Here is a 16,075-nt window from a genome sequence, read left to right as displayed (position 1 = left end):
TAACTTATGTACACACAAAAACCTGGACATGGATGTTGACAGCAGCCTTATTCATAATTGCCAAAACTTGGAAGCAACCAAGATATCCTACTGTAGGTGAACAGAATAATACACTGCGGTACATCCCGACAATGGAGTATTACTCAGCACTAAAAGGAAATGAGCTATCAAGACATAAAAGGACATGGAGGAGTCTTAAATGCATGTTAATAAGTGAAAGAAGCCAATATGAAAAGTCTACATTCTGTATAATTCCAACGTAGGACATTTGGAAAACGTAAAACCCATGATACCACAATGGTGAATACATGTCATTATACATTTTTCAAAATCCATACACTACACAACGGAAAGAGTGAACCTTAAACTATGGACTTTGAGTGATAAGTGTCAATGTAGGTTCACTGATTGTAACAAATGTACCAGATGTAACAAACCCCTTGTTAGGATGATGATAATGGGAGAAGCTACACACGCATGGGGGAAATTGCTGTACTTTTCGCTCAATTTTGCTGTGAACCTAAAACTGCTCTAAAAAAATTAAGTCTCTTTATATATAAAGAGACTTACATATTATATAATTGTTTTTATATATAAAAAACAATTAGACTTCCTAAATATCCCTTCCCCCCACCGTTCCCCCCTGGTAACAATAAGTTTGTTCTCTAAGTCTGTGAGTCTGTTTCCGTTTTGTAAATAAGTTCATTTGTATTATTTTTCTTTTAGATTCCGCATATAAGTGATATCATACTTCTGACTTACTTCACTCAGTATGACAATCTCTAGGTCCATCCATGTTGCTGCAAATGGCATTATTTCATTCTTTTTAATGGCTGAGTAATATTCCATTGTATATATGTACCACATCTTCTTTATCCATTCCTTTGTTGATGGACATTTAGGTTGCTTCCATGTCTTGGCTATTGTAAACAGTGCTGCAGTGAACACTGGTGTGCATGTATCCTTTTGAACCATGTTTTTCTCCAGATATATATATAGTTAGGGAGTTTGGAACTGACATGTACACACTGCTATATTTAAAATGGATAACCAACAAGGACCTACTGTATAGCACAGGGAACTCTGCTCAATATTATGTAACAATCTAAAAGTGAAAGGAATTTGAAAAAGAATAAAAAACTAACAAATCAAAAAAAAAAAAAACCCAATTAGATAGTAGTGATTTTGTCCAATTCAGTGAATGTACTAAAATCCATTGATGTGCACACTTTAAGAGGGTGAATTCGATATTTTATGAATTAAATCTCAATAGGCTGTTTAATCTCTTCTACTATTTTTCAATTGAATCTTTTCTACTTCCTGTATGGCTGGACTCCGCTTCTGAAATACTCTTTCCTTCCCAAGTGAGTCACCCGTTCAGCAAGTCTCCTGCAAGCGTGTATAGTCTGTCCACTGCTGCCCTCACCCTGCTGCCCTCACCCAGTTTGCTGCTACCAACTGACTTCCTACTGCGCAGTCCCCATCTCTTATGAAAACACTGAGCCTCGTCTGTGGACTCACCCAGACTGAAAAGCAGGACACTAGCACTTCTGGTTTGCTTCTTGCATAACTGCTTTATTTCAGCAAAGAACATTTCTGACGTAAGAAAAAAATCTTGATGACAAAAAGAATAATTCAACAGGAATATGCAAAAACTTCAAACTTATAATGTACATAATAATGAAGTCTCAAAATATAAGTGTGGAATTTAAAATATAGACAAGTTTACAACCAAAGTGGGATATTAAATGAAAATAAAAAAAAACAGACAAACAAAAAAACACCTCAGTCAGTGAGGGGAAAAAAACCCCCTACACACTGTTTTTCAGATGGCTTTATTTTTTTCACCCCCAAAAGTGAGAGGACATTTTTTTCGTTTTTTTCAGGGATTCATTTCTGTATACAAAATATTTTTATAACACAGGATTGTAGATCATATATCAAATGACTCTGCCAATGTATGCAATTTTTACTTTACAGGTATATTTTTACTCTATTTATCTAAAAGAAATATATACCTTAAAATAAAAGTTTAATTTAAATTAAATTTAAATATTTAAAAATTTTCCAACGTTCCCAAATTACATAAATGGGTAGTTGCTCTCCAAGTGATTTCAGTATCAAAGAAAAATCACATGCTAGTGGTTAATTATTTATGTTTATAATGTTAAAATGCTGGTGTTAATATTAGCATTTAATTTTTAAATGCATTTAGAGTAAACAAAATAAAGGTGGAACTACGCAAGTAACAATTCAAAACCAAAAAATTTATAGCAAATGTCACGTTAAAATGTCCATTTCCAAAATACAAATGCTTATGCACTACAATTGGGAGGAAAAATTCCTTAAGGAGGACATGTAAAGGACGAAGTTTAAAAGACCAATAAACTGAGCCACACCAAAACGCACCATTTAAGGCAGTAAAAAGCAAGTCACAGAGTAGCAGAAGTTATTTGCAATATAGATAACATACAAAGAGCTTGAATCAAGAATATAAAAAGGACTCTATGGGGACTTCCCTGGTGGCATAGTGGTTAAGAATCCACCTGCCAACGCAGGGGACACGGGTTCAAGCCCTGGTCCGGGAAGATCTCACGTGCCGTGGGGCAACTAAGCCCGTGCTCCACAACTACTGAGCCTGCGCTCTAGAGCCTCTGAGCCACAGCTACTAAGCCCGTGCGCCTAGAGCCCGTGCTCCGCAACAAGAGAAGCCACTGCAATGAGAAGCCGGAGCACCGCAATGAAGAGTAGCCCCCGCTCACAGCAACGAAGACTCAACGCATCCAAAAATAAATAAAAAATTCAAAAAAAACACAAACTGATTTCTTTAAAAAAAAAAAAAAAGGACTCTATGTTAATAATGTTTTTCCAAAAAGTCAGATCAATAGAAAACTGGCAATAGAATCAAATAGGCACTTCAAAAAGAGGACACCCAATGGTAAAGAAATACATAAAGAACTCAGTCTCATTATAATCAGGGAAATGCAAATTGACACCACAGTGAGATGCTACTACACACCCATTATAATGATTAAAATTGAAAAGCTGACCATATCTTTGTTAGCAAGGATATTGGTCAACAGGAACACACATGTACTGTTGGTGGAAGTGTAAACTGTTTTCAAAGTTCAAACTGGTAGTGTAGTGGGTTGAATGGTGAACCCCTCAAAAGGTATGTCCATGCCATAACCCCTAGAACCCGTGAATGCAACCTTATTTGGAAAAAGTCTTTGCAGATGTAATTAAGTTAAGGATTTTTAGATGAGATCATTCTGGATTATCTACTGGGCCCTACATCCAATGACAGGAGTCCTTTTAAGAGACAGCGGAGAAGACAAAGACACAGACAAGAAGGCCATGTGAAGACAGAGACTGGAGCTATGTAACCAGAAGGAATGCCCACAGTCACCAGAAGCTGGATGAGAAAAAGAAGGGATCCTCCCCGCTATAGCCTTCAGAGGGATTTCAGCCCTGCTGATACCTTGGACTTCTAACCTCCAGAATTATGAGCCAATAAATATCTGTGGTCGTAACCCACCAAATTTATGGTGATCTGTTACAGCAGCCCTAGAAAATGAATATAGGCAGTATCTAGTACAGTTGAACATATACATTCCCTGTGAACTCTAGTCAGGAGAAAATCAGGCACATATAAGGCAAAAAACATGAAAAGAATATTCATATCAGCATTATTCATAAGAGTTCCAAAGAGAAAACCACTCAGATGTCCATCAAAAATAGGATGGAAAAATGAATTGTGGTATATTCATTTAATTGAATAATATAAAGTAATAAAAATGAAAAACTAAAGCTACACAACATGGATTTATCTAATAAACTTATTCTGAACACAAGAAGGTAACACAAAAGAATTCATTTACTTTCATTTATATGAAGTTCAAAATACGCAAAATTAATCTACGGTGTTAGAAGTCAAAATAGTACCCTTGGGGAAGAGGACACGGGGTGGTTTTAATAGACATAATGCTAGAACCTTGCACCCCAAAATTTGAAATCACAATTTTAAGTGATGTGGAACATTTATAAAAATTGACCACTTCAATGACAAAAGCAATGTTCTAAATAATAAATGGTGACATTCATGGATGGTAACATTCAATACTGTAAAGTTGAGAAACCAACCTCAAATTTATCTATACATTTATTAAAATTCCAATCAAATTTGTGTTTTGGTATTTGATAGGCTGATCTTAAAATTCAAATGAAAGACTAAAAAACCAAGAATAGCCAAGAAAATTCTGAAGAGCAACAAGGTAGGTAGACTTGATACTCTAGGTATCTAAACTGTTGATCTGATAACTTTTATATTGCTACAGGAGTAGTAAATACATCAGTCAAATAGAGGGCCCAGAGAAAAGACCCATGTGTGTAATAAAACTTGACTCACATCTCAAGTGTCATTAATATTGATGGGAAGAAGGACTACCAGATGAGCTAACAAAATAAAAAAATACATCTGCTTAAGGTCCTTGGAGTGCTAAACAGTAGTGAAGAAATACCAGGTCAGAATTTGGGGAAGGACAAGTCTGGAGAAGTGAGCCCAGGCTTTGGGGCCACTTTCCCATGGAGGTATTTGCTGATTCTGGAGATGGCAGCTGAGAGACCTGAGGGGATGAGGCTCCAGTGAACCACAACTGCTTTGTCCTAGGCTATGCACTGGGAGTGAGGGTATGCCCAAGGAAACAGGCACCTGCAGCTCAGCTCTCTAGCCACCAAAAGGGCTAACATGAAAAAGACTGACAATACCAAGGGTTGGCAAAGATGGGAAGTGACAGGAACTTTCTGACATGGCTGGCAGGACTGTAAATTGGTTCATTCCCTTTGGAAAATACTTTCACCTTATCTATTAAAGTTGAAGATATGTATTCCCTATATACCCGCAATTCTACTCCTAGGTATATAGCCAACAGAAATGTAAAACCAGGTACATCGAGGGACCTTTACATGAATATTCACGGAAATGTTATTTGTAATATTCCCATACTGGAAATACGTGAAAAGTCTATACTTAGTAAAATGGATAAACAAATTGTGGTATTTTTAGGCAACAGAATACTATATGGCAATGTAAACGAATGAGTTATGTAAAATATATATACCTTACAAACATAACACTGAGCAAAAGAAGCCAGACACCAAGGTTTATATAAATAGCATACTGCTTTTAAAGGTCAAAAAACACACTATTTGATTCCCTTTGTGTAACAGTTAAACACTAGTAAAAACCATAGTGTTCAGGAATGCATAGTTAAGCATTAAAACTAAAGAGAGAAGCAAAGAAGTGATTACCTTACAGAACTGTGGTTACCTGCTGGGGGAGGGGCACTAACAGGGCTTCAGTGGTCTTACAATGTTCTATTTCTTGACAGGGGTTTTGGACGCACAGATGCTTTGTGATAAACCAATGCTCTGCACGTTTTTTGTATTTGTGTACTTTTCATGTATCTTTCATAATTAAAAAGGTAAGAAAACAGCAGTGGAGATGGATGACGGATTTATTATTCAATACATGGTATTCGATCAACTGAACAGAAATATGGCAAGAATATATTAAATCTTTACTTCCTATCACACACAGAGATCAATTACAGGTGTATAAAAAACCTAGGAAAAGCAAAAACCTTGTAAGTTTTAATAGAAAATATGGGATGGATCTTCATATTCTATGGAATAAAATTAATTCCTGAAGAAAATACAATAATACAACCAATAAAGGCAATGAGTGAGCTGACCACATTAAGGTGAAAACTGTTCTATAAGATAAAGTGAAAAGACAAACCATACACTAATAAGTTCTATATGTATAACCAGCAAACAGTAATAACCAGACTACTGAAAACTGCGTATGTATCGACTGAAAAAAGAGACAACTCCACTGGGGATTGGGGTGAGGGAGAGAACAGGCAAGGGTAGGAAAAGGTGATCCATATTACAAACAACCTGGCTGGCTGAGATGAAACATGGTAGGGCATAGTCACACAATGGAATGAGACGGTGATCTAAATAAATGAATTAGAGCCATGTGCTGCAACATGAAGAAAATCTCTAAAACAATGTTGAATTAAAAAAAAAGGACAAAATGCAAAATAAAATCATTTTACAATAATAAAATTTATAATCATGCATACTATTTAAAATCCAATATTACATATTCCTTATCAACACATATATATATAGTAAAAACATGAAAAAATATGCTTAGGAATGATAAATGTTAACTTGAGACCAGTGGCTTCTTCTGGGGAGAGAGAGAAAGGAATCAGGGAAGTTTACACAAGGACTTTGATTGTATCTATACCATTTTATTTCTGTGAAAATAAAGATTCAAAGCAAATATGTCAAAAATTTCAAGTTCTCTATAATTTTATAGTCTCCTGTATCACTGAAATAAAAACAAAGGTAAACCAAGTGCACTTCCCTAGCTATTCTCAGTTTTATTCTTACATCAAGCTGTGGGTTTAGATCCCATGTTGCTGGCCCATCACAGACTTTGATACCATGGCACCAACTTACACTGAAGGAAGCTTAAGAAACAGGCCTCGTGATTCTGATATTTGGCTTCCTGGAGGGGATTCCCATCATGGATATAACTTACTACCTCCTGCAGCATCTCTGTACAAGGTTGAGGGAATAGTCACTGGGAGGGCCCAGTACCAGGAGAAGCTAACTTTTTCTTTTTATACAGACATAGTGAATCTTGTAACAGACCATGGTTACTTCCTTTTATTGGGTGCTAAGAGACGCTTGACTAAATCTATGGACTACCACTAGGAAAGGTACCTGATTGCCTGATTTGTATTTTAATTCTTCATCTCACTCTCCAATCCTTACTGTCCTTTCATCCAGATTTTTCAGGTGATTTATTTTATCCTACTGTGTGTATGTGATTATGTACACACACACACACGGAGGCATATAATATAAAGGAAAAATCTGATAGATTTCTATTATATTAAAATTTAAAACTTCTATAGATCAAAAGGCACCATTAAGAGAATAAATGGCAAGCTACAAAGTGGAAGAAGATGTTTGCAGTACACATGACAAAAGGTTTACATCCAAGAGTGTAAGGAACTCCCACAAATCAGTAAAAAAAAAAAAGATGGAAAATTCAAAAGAAAAATGGACAAAGTTGGTAAACAGCAGAGCTAAAGTTCCAGCCTGAAGTCTTACTTCATTTTACTTAAAAAAATTATCATTTCACGTATTTGTAATGCCATCACCTAGCAACAATGACCATCACGCTTTACACTTTGGTCCTGGTAGAAAATCTTCCGTTTTCTTTTTTTTTTTTTTTGGGGGGGGTGGGTGGGTGTGCTAATAACCTTCCCTATAATAAGTGTATATATGTAATTTGTTGTGATTACAGAAATCAGATTATACCAAATATACTACTTTGCAATCTTTTTCATATAATTCATCTTCAAAAAAAAAAAACTATTGCATAGATTACACTAATATGGGTTCCATATAGTCTTTAAAAGATTTCCAATATACATTCACACAAAAGGTGTCCCTGTGTGTCTGCTTCCCCACACGCTTACCAGCACTCAGTGCAGGTCTCTGGTTCAGACTCATAAATGGTGATCAGAATACCTCCTTCTGGCTTCCTTCAAGCATTGAGAACAAAGCAATTAAGGAGGAGTAAAATAATGAGCAAACAGAAATGCCAGCTAATGAAAAGGGTGTGGAAAGGAGTTTAGAAAAGAAACAGTGGCTGAAAATGAACAAAGGAATGAGGAAATGGGAAAGGGGTTAAATATAAAAAAAGGAGGGCGCCTTTCAGGAATCTTCTTGTTAATCAGGCCATGACTCTGAGTCGTATACTAAAGACTGAGGGGCAAGATGTAGCTTCTGATTTCATAATTTGATTAAGAGTCGATAAAGGAGGGCTAGAACCAATCCCACTGAGACCGGATATCTTAACCTAAGCTCGCTCTTTTGGAGTTCAAATTTCTTCTCCTCAATTTTTAGTCAGTTTCCTCCCCCTAGAGCTGAATTTTATCTGGAGAAAAAATTCCCAAACTTCACTTGGAAGTTTTTAGAGCAGAACAAAGTACATGTTTCACACTTTTAAAGAAAATGTTCAGACTCTGGTTGCAGCTGAATAACTTCAAAATGGCTTCGTTTTAAAACTTAGTAGAGGAGAAATATCTGAAGGAAATGCATATTTTAGATTATTTATTTTAATCTAGTTTAATTACTGGTAAAGGATCTCTGGGTGGTCTCATGTGAGTATAACAAGAGGTTAGAGGTGGAGAAGAGGGGTTTCAACTCCTGCAGGGTCAGGATTTTCATTCTACCTCTATGTTCTTGGCCACCTTTAACAGTTCCTCTTGCTTTTCCTCTCAGTTCATCCCTAACTTCTGGAAGACACTGTGAAGCAGGGGAAAGAAAGCTGGTCTAGAAGGGGAGGAATGGGGGCCCTGAGTGACCTGGGCCATGGGCCTTAATCTCTCCATTCTTGTATCCTCAGCAAACCTGATCTTCTCACTTCACGGGAGGTCTGCTGGTGAGATTCAAATAAGTAATGGTTTAAGCAAGTTTTGAATAGGCATAAAGCGCTAAGGTATTATAAATGTCTACTCTCTCCTTTTACTATTCTTTTTTAAATCAATTGAGCAACTCCAAGAATCAGATTTGAAGGATAAATGTTTATGGGAATCCATCCTGGTTCAAAGGAAGACCTGGGGTACAGGGAACTATCTCGATATTTTAATAAAACTAAAACCTAATTGGTTGTGACCATTTCAAAAGAATTAAGGTAAGTTAGAAGCATACATTCAAAAAGGAAGCATCGGAGAAAAGGGGCCTAAGTCTTTGGGATTCTATAAAAAGCTTGGTCTGTAAGACAGTCCCTGAGTCAATATCTGAGAAACAAGTTTGTATTAGTGCTCAGATACTCATGTAACAGAGAACCACAAAAAAACAAGGACTAAAAAAGACAGAATCTGGATACACACTGATGAGCTGAAACATGTTATGTGAATGCCTTATTGTGTGCTCTGGCTCTCAGGGGTACTGAAATAATGTACGCGTGAAAGAATTATAGCAGAGTAACTGGCTCCGTGCTGGTGTGCTATCAAAGGGAAACCAAGACAGCACTGAAGGAATATGTAAATCAACACAGCTCTACAACCCTGATTATGCTCACCCACTATCTGATAACATATTTCCTTCTTTGGAGGAAAAAAAAGAAAGAAAGAAATTCATTCCCCAAACTCTTGGGAGGCTGAGAATCTAGACAGACAAAAGCACATCTACATAAACATTTTCAGGATTAATACATAATAAAAGCCAAAGCAATAATCTAAAATAAAATACTTCCCTTAGCTGCTTTTGCTTGTGGTCTGCAATGTATTTTCCACAGTTCCCCAAGATAAAAGGGAGATTGTCAGTATCCATTTCCAGGTTTTTCTCACGAATATATATCAAGGGAAGTACAACAAAGTCTGCTTTGGATTAAAGTTATGAACATCAGATTTCAAAACCAAGAACAAAATGTTTTAGGAGTCTATTCCAGCTTTGTCTCACCAAATCCTGAAAATGTGGGGAAAGTAAATTCTATAGTTCTGAGTTTTTTTAATGATTTAAGAAAGTAGAGAGGCAATGACATTTTCATATATTACTATAACAGGAAAAGAAAAAAGAATAATGGACTACATCCTGACATTAAAAAATACTTTTGACAGTGTTTCCTAATTACCAACAGTGATGACTATGGCTAACATGGATGAAGAAATTAATGAGCAGTATTTTTTTCTTATTATGTTTAAGATCATCTCCAATACTACCATTAGGCTTGAGTGATATCTGCCTGATATCTGAAAAGAACACCATAAAATTACAAGGTAGGCTTTAAAAATATTCACAAGTGGTTAGAGAGTCCTAATGAACAATAATAGAGTTATTGTTTTAATTTGTAGCATAAGGCATCACCACAGGAATCAAAGAAACTGATGTATTTTTAGATGTGTGTACTGCTTATACATTGAATGGCGAGTTACTGTGGAAACTTTCATTCTGTGGAAACTTTAACTGGCTTTATGTGCTAGAATTAGCTGATGAGTTGCAAATTTTAAAGTGGTAAACTGATTAGCATTAAATCACAAAATATATTTCTTTATAAATAGAATGCATTTATCTCACATAAAATGTGTATTGATAAACACTTGTTTTCCTCTAGCTATATGTAAACAGTGACATAAGAAATAAAATTATGCATGCGTCTTACATCTTCTGTGCAGTTGAAAATGTCTTACATTTTATTTCACTGGACAGCAAACTAAAGAAAAGAAATGATGACCTTTATAACTAAGGCCTTCCTTCTCTCGGACTCTCTATTTTGACAAAAGCATCCCTCTTTTATGAGGTCCTTTACGACAATGTTGATTTTTTTTTTCCATTTCTGTATCTCTTTAGATACCCTGGTATCCAGCACACAGTAGATGAGTGCTCAAAATATTTTTTGTCTTGATTCAACATTCAAAGAAATAAAAAATGTTGGTCATATGCTTCCAAGATATGTAGTATGTTTAAAATACTATACCCAAAGATTATGGAACAACTAACAGATATAAAAATAAAAATACGTATAGAGATGTCATAGCTCAAATTCTGATGGTAACTGCTTAACTCAAAGTGTGATAACTGATTCTCATATATCTTAGCATGCTTTTCAGGCACTTTGCATTACGGCTACAGAGGGCAAATGGCTGATAAACCTCATTGTTAAAAAGAAGTCCCTTAGATAGCAAGATATACATGAACAACAACAAAAAGAACTTCTTTGATTGGTTCAAAAGCCCATATACTTGTAACCCAGGAAACATTTGAAATGCATGAATAGGTAACTCAGCTCTATATGGGATATTGGTTCATAACTCTTCATCAACCCTACGTACAAAAAAAATGCTATGTAGGACTTGATATGTATTTTAAGAGATATTAATACCTGCAGAAAAATAAAGTATTTAAAAGGACCAAAGAAGCCAGAATTCTTATGTACCAAAAAAACAACTGTACAAAATTAGAAGTACATTTTAACATTCCAGATCTTATTTTAATCAGCTATTGGGGGTACTCACTTCCTTCTCTTTATTTTCTACCCTATTAGGAGGAAATTTAATATCTACTATTGGCATGTCAGTCTGCAAACTCTGCCTCTAACAGTATAACGATGGTGTCTTCTCCATTGTCCCAATACACACCGAACTCCAGATCAAAGTCACGGTTTTCTGTGCCCCTTAATTATCCTCCACAATCAACTCTGACTCACCATGGAGCCTTTATCGTCCTAAAAATCCATATTTATACTTGTTAGAATTTCATGCAATAGGGAAGAGATGACAACACTGAATCAGTTCTCCAGACAGGCATATCAAGGATGCTTTGTCAATCACCCAGTGCTTAGTAGAGACAAAGTTATGCAGTAGCCTATAGAATTCTGTAAGAGCAGAAAGGCCACATCACTAGGACACTTCTTGGCTCCAGAACAAACTGATTTAGAGCCCAGCTGCAAAGTCATTCACATTTGCCAAGAGAGGTTTTGAGTACTCTTTGGGACCCATCCCTCATACGAACAACAATTTAAACAAAATGAAAACAGAACAAAACAGGCTGACTCACTCCAACACTCCCAACTCCATCCTGTAGGAAGAAGGCTATAAAATAATGCGACGATTAGCCTAGGGATTTCCTTGTTATTTTCATTTTCAGAGCCTCCGCGTAGTGTTAAAAGTATCACATAGGGTCCAATTAGACCTGAACACACAGACCTGCTCAAACATCTTCCTGTTCTGAGCATACCACGTGGTACCACAGGGTTATTTAAAAAAATTTCCAAATCAGTAGTTAAGAAAGCAACGAAGTCAGTTTACCCCATACCCTATCATTTATCCGTCCAGAGAGCACTCACCTCATTGTCTGACTCGACGAGAACTTGATCATATTCACTAAGCGCTACTAGAAACATGATAGAGGTGACATTTTCAAAGCAGTGTATCCATTTTCTTCTCTCTGACCTTTGGCCCCCTACATCGACCATTCTGCAAGGTTAATAATATTCATATTAATAGCACATAAAAAAATATCAATATAAATATAGCTTTACTTACAAACTTAGGAACCCTACTCTCTAAAGAGAATGGTCATCAAAACCAATCCAATTAACACTTAGTGAACATCTACTAATTTTCTGTCACCTAACAATCAAAGTCAAGACATTCTGGGTAATAACTCATTGCAGTAATTAGAAAGTTACCTGATATGCATAAAAATTATAATTTTGTAAAAAAAAAAAAAAATCCTGTGCCAAGCCAAGGAAAAAGTCTGTTTTATTTAATCAAGCACAGAAGAGTCAGAAGCAAAACAAGGTTTATTTGTGTTCAGCTCTAATGGCAAATACTGACTTCAGTTTCTTTTCCTATAAAATGAGAATGAAGAGCCTCATGTATTTCTCAAGGAAGCTACTAGGAATGACTACAAATGCATTTAAAAGATGTAAGATGCTACGTATTTCAACATGGGTGTGTAATGCTTCAACTAACTGCAAACAAAACCTCACTGATCTTCATCAGGAAGGTAAGCTTTTGGGGCTGTTTTTTCTTTCCAGTATTGACTATAATTTGAGACAGTCCAATCACATTGGGTAACATGGTGCAATTAGCCTTATGCACAAGTCAACTTGCTAAACTGCTAGAAGTGGTATGTATAAAACATCAAGATGCTATAAGAGGCCACCATTTGAATTATACCGAGGACTTGTTTTTATACATCAATTCTGTGCTCAGGAATCAACACTGGCATCAATTAATTTGAGTGCTAGTGTATACAGAAAATATCTAGCAGAACTTGGTAATGAATCCAAGTTTCTTCAAATTGCTGAATCCATAACTTGACTAAAATGTGCACAATGTTTACAAGATAAAATATTTTCAGAAAATGAGAGTTTTAGGTATAAAAGTTTGAGAGTAGGGCTCTTTAAGTGTTTGTTGAAAACTGCAGTTGTTCCTGGTATTTTCCTGCCTCTAAGGATCAAACCTAAACTAAGAAATCAAGAATCTTCCAGTGACTGCTTTGGAGAGTTTCCTATGAAACATATCTGAGGGGCAAAACAATGGATCCAGGGAGACCTATGAACTACAGACATCAAAACTAGAAGTCTTAGGTCTTTAGAAATATTAAAATGCTAGCTCTTCTCTGATGTCAAGTCAATAATATGCTCATTTATATAAAATCCTCATTCCATGAAATCCTGTCATGCTAAACCCTATAAGATGTTTTTGATGGTAGCAAGAAATTATTCTCCTAAGTCATTACTTTTACTGAAGTGCCAAAGAATGTCCTTTAAAAGCTAGTGCCCAAAATGTAGGGAAAATCCCAAGATGTAACAGTAACCTGGTTTCAGATTTCAGTAATCATAAAGCAAAAAGGAGATGAAAATCTCCATGAAATGCTCTATGTTTTCTGAAAATATTCTAACATGGTTATAAGCAGAAGGAAATTTGGTGTCTCAAGTTAAAGATCTCTAAACGCAATGAACTCAAAACTTAATCCAGAATGCTGGAGCTACCAGCATTGGGAGCCTTGGTGATCATCTAATGTAACCATTTTAATGATGAAAAAAACGAGGCTCAGAAATTATTTCCAAAGTGTCACCCTCTTTATGGCTATGTCCATTAGAGCAGCGTAAGGCAGCCAGATGTAACCACAGGTGCAGAGATTGATCAGAATGAAACACACAGTGCTTTGCAGGGAATGATGGCGGGCCTGCCCATCAGGGTCACATGGCAGAGTTACATCACAGGAGTTACATTCATTTCCACTTCACAACCCTGTACTGTACGTAGTTGTCTTAAATGGATGGCTCTCCCAAGGAGCTCAACTCTCTGCACCCAAAGACATATTCATATGGCCTCATTTCTCCGTGTACCATGTGGTTTGTATTCTAACTAAAAGTACGTCTGAGTGACTGTGTAATAAGAGATTAAATGAAAGTACATCAGTCTTGTTTATTTTTTCTCATCTTAAAGAAAATTAGACCACTTCAGCTGAAGTATTACCCAGAAAGAATGGCAGCAGTAAGGGAGAAAGTAATAAACTTTCATTCTATTTTCCTATGTAAATTTAGACTAGGTTAATCAATCCATTTCCAAAACCATGTATTTAAAAATTTTTCAGGCAACTCATTTTAGGAGTACAAAACAGCCCGCATTCTTATTGCTACTGAAAAATTCTACCTTGGTACCAGAGGACCTGGAGGAATCAACATGAAAGCTTCTGACAACCTGTAATTTCTGCTATTAATAGGGTTATAATTTATATCTTTATACAAATGTAAAAATACAGTTTTTACATGTACATGTTTTACATGTAAAAATACAGTTTGTACAATGTACAAACATTGACCTCATAGGTAAAATGATTCCCAACCAGTTTTAGTCTGGACCAATGTTTGAGTAACTTTTAACCATCAGCAAACTATTCACTGATTTCTCTGTGATTTATCTTATTTTCTGAAACAAGAAACCTGCCCATACGCCTTTCCTCTGCTTCCTCTTTCAGGGACACATTATTTCATTTGTGTCTCCAATGATAATAATTGTTATAAAGGTGATACTGTTTTAAAGTCTACACATGGTTTCAATATTCACAGAGTTCACAAAATGTGCTCAAGGCAGAAGAGCTGGCAAGTGGATTTTACGGACTCAGGTACTACCTGAAAATGACACTTTGTAAGTCAAAGGGGTACTCGATGATCCCTGTGGTGGGGACTCGAACTCTGAGCACATCTTGTTGCGTAGGCAGGTAGGCAGGGTCGGCAACGCGGTCCAAGTCATTAAGATAGCTGTAGGAAGGAAGACACATGAGAACGTCAGTGACACCATCACACCAGACCTGCTGATGGAAAAGGAAGGACAACAATGAATCCTAAGACAGAAGTGGAGAGAAGGAAGAAAAGTATCAGAAAGTGGTAGAGTAGCTTGGGAAGTGAAAGATACAGTCAACCTTCTGTTAGTCAGAGCAAGGCTGTCCATCTACGGATGACCTGGTTCACAGTATTTCTCTTTTCTTCTCTTACTGTCAAGTAGAACCCTGACAGAACGTAAAGGGGGAGAAGAAAATAATTAAATGAGTCTCCTACCCTCTACTTGTTTAGCAGGTCTGGTGGGTAAGCAAGAGTTTCAAGCAAATAGTTTTTGAATTATTTATACAAATGTTATTTGTATAAACAAACAGATAACAGAGCTACACATAAGGTCAGGATGAATTGTTTTGCCTTTTTACAGAACATCAGAGCCTTTTCCCTTATAAGACAGCAGCATACCATGTCCTAAACTCTGTCCAAAGCCTAAGTCATTCACAATTAATGTGAAGCCACGAGATTTCTAGTTACTGAGGCAACAATATCGAAGGCCAGATATTCCCAGTGTATAGACTCATCACACCTAAACTTTACATTTATCTGCTTATATGACACTTTTCCATTAAAAAAAGCTTTTTATTGTGAAATAATTATAGACTCACAAGAAGCTGCAAAAATATTACAGAGAATTCCCCTGTGCCCTTCACCTAATTTCCCCCAATAATAACATCTTATGTGATCATAGAATATTATCAAAACCAGGAATTTGACACTGATCAATACTATTAACTAAACTACAGACCTTACTTGGATTTCACCAATTTTTACACACACACACACACATTTTTGGGGGTGTATATGTCTATGAAATTTTATTACATGTAGAGATTCGTGCAATCACCACTGCAATCAGGATATAGAATTGTTCTGTTAGCAAAAAGAAACTTCTGTGTGCTACCCATCCCAATCCTAACCCCTGGCAACCACACATGTGTTCTCCATCAGTATAATTTTATCATTTCAAAAGTGTTACATTCCATTCACTTTCCATCCTCTCAAATTGCAAAAATAATTTACAACTTTAAGAATGACATAATTTGATATAACTGATGACAAACAGGTAAAAATGACTGCTCTGCATGGCATCCTCATGATCTCAAAGAGTCACTATGTTCCCTCCATCCCTGG

At 36.2% G+C, this 16,075-nt stretch overlaps 1 protein-coding gene across 2 annotated transcripts in view; it reads right to left on the bottom strand.

The window, feature by feature from the left end:
• Positions 1–16,075, bottom strand: part of GNAQ (G protein subunit alpha q) — a 287,167-nt gene that overhangs the window by 56,873 nt on the left and 214,219 nt on the right. For both annotated transcript variants that reach the window (XM_060014594.1, XM_060014595.1), the window contains exons 4-5: positions 14,741–14,869; positions 11,939–12,068 (exon numbers count right to left, since the gene is read on the bottom strand). In XM_060014594.1, coding sequence (XP_059870577.1) covers positions 11,939–12,068; positions 14,741–14,869 — 259 coding nt within the window. The remainder of the gene's footprint in view (positions 1–11,938; positions 12,069–14,740; positions 14,870–16,075) is intronic.

This window comes from Delphinus delphis, chromosome 6 (genome assembly GCF_949987515.2).
Source record: "Delphinus delphis chromosome 6, mDelDel1.2, whole genome shotgun sequence".
Taxonomy (NCBI): Eukaryota; Metazoa; Chordata; class Mammalia; order Artiodactyla; family Delphinidae; genus Delphinus; species Delphinus delphis.
This window is presented reverse-complemented; position numbering and strand designations above follow the sequence as displayed.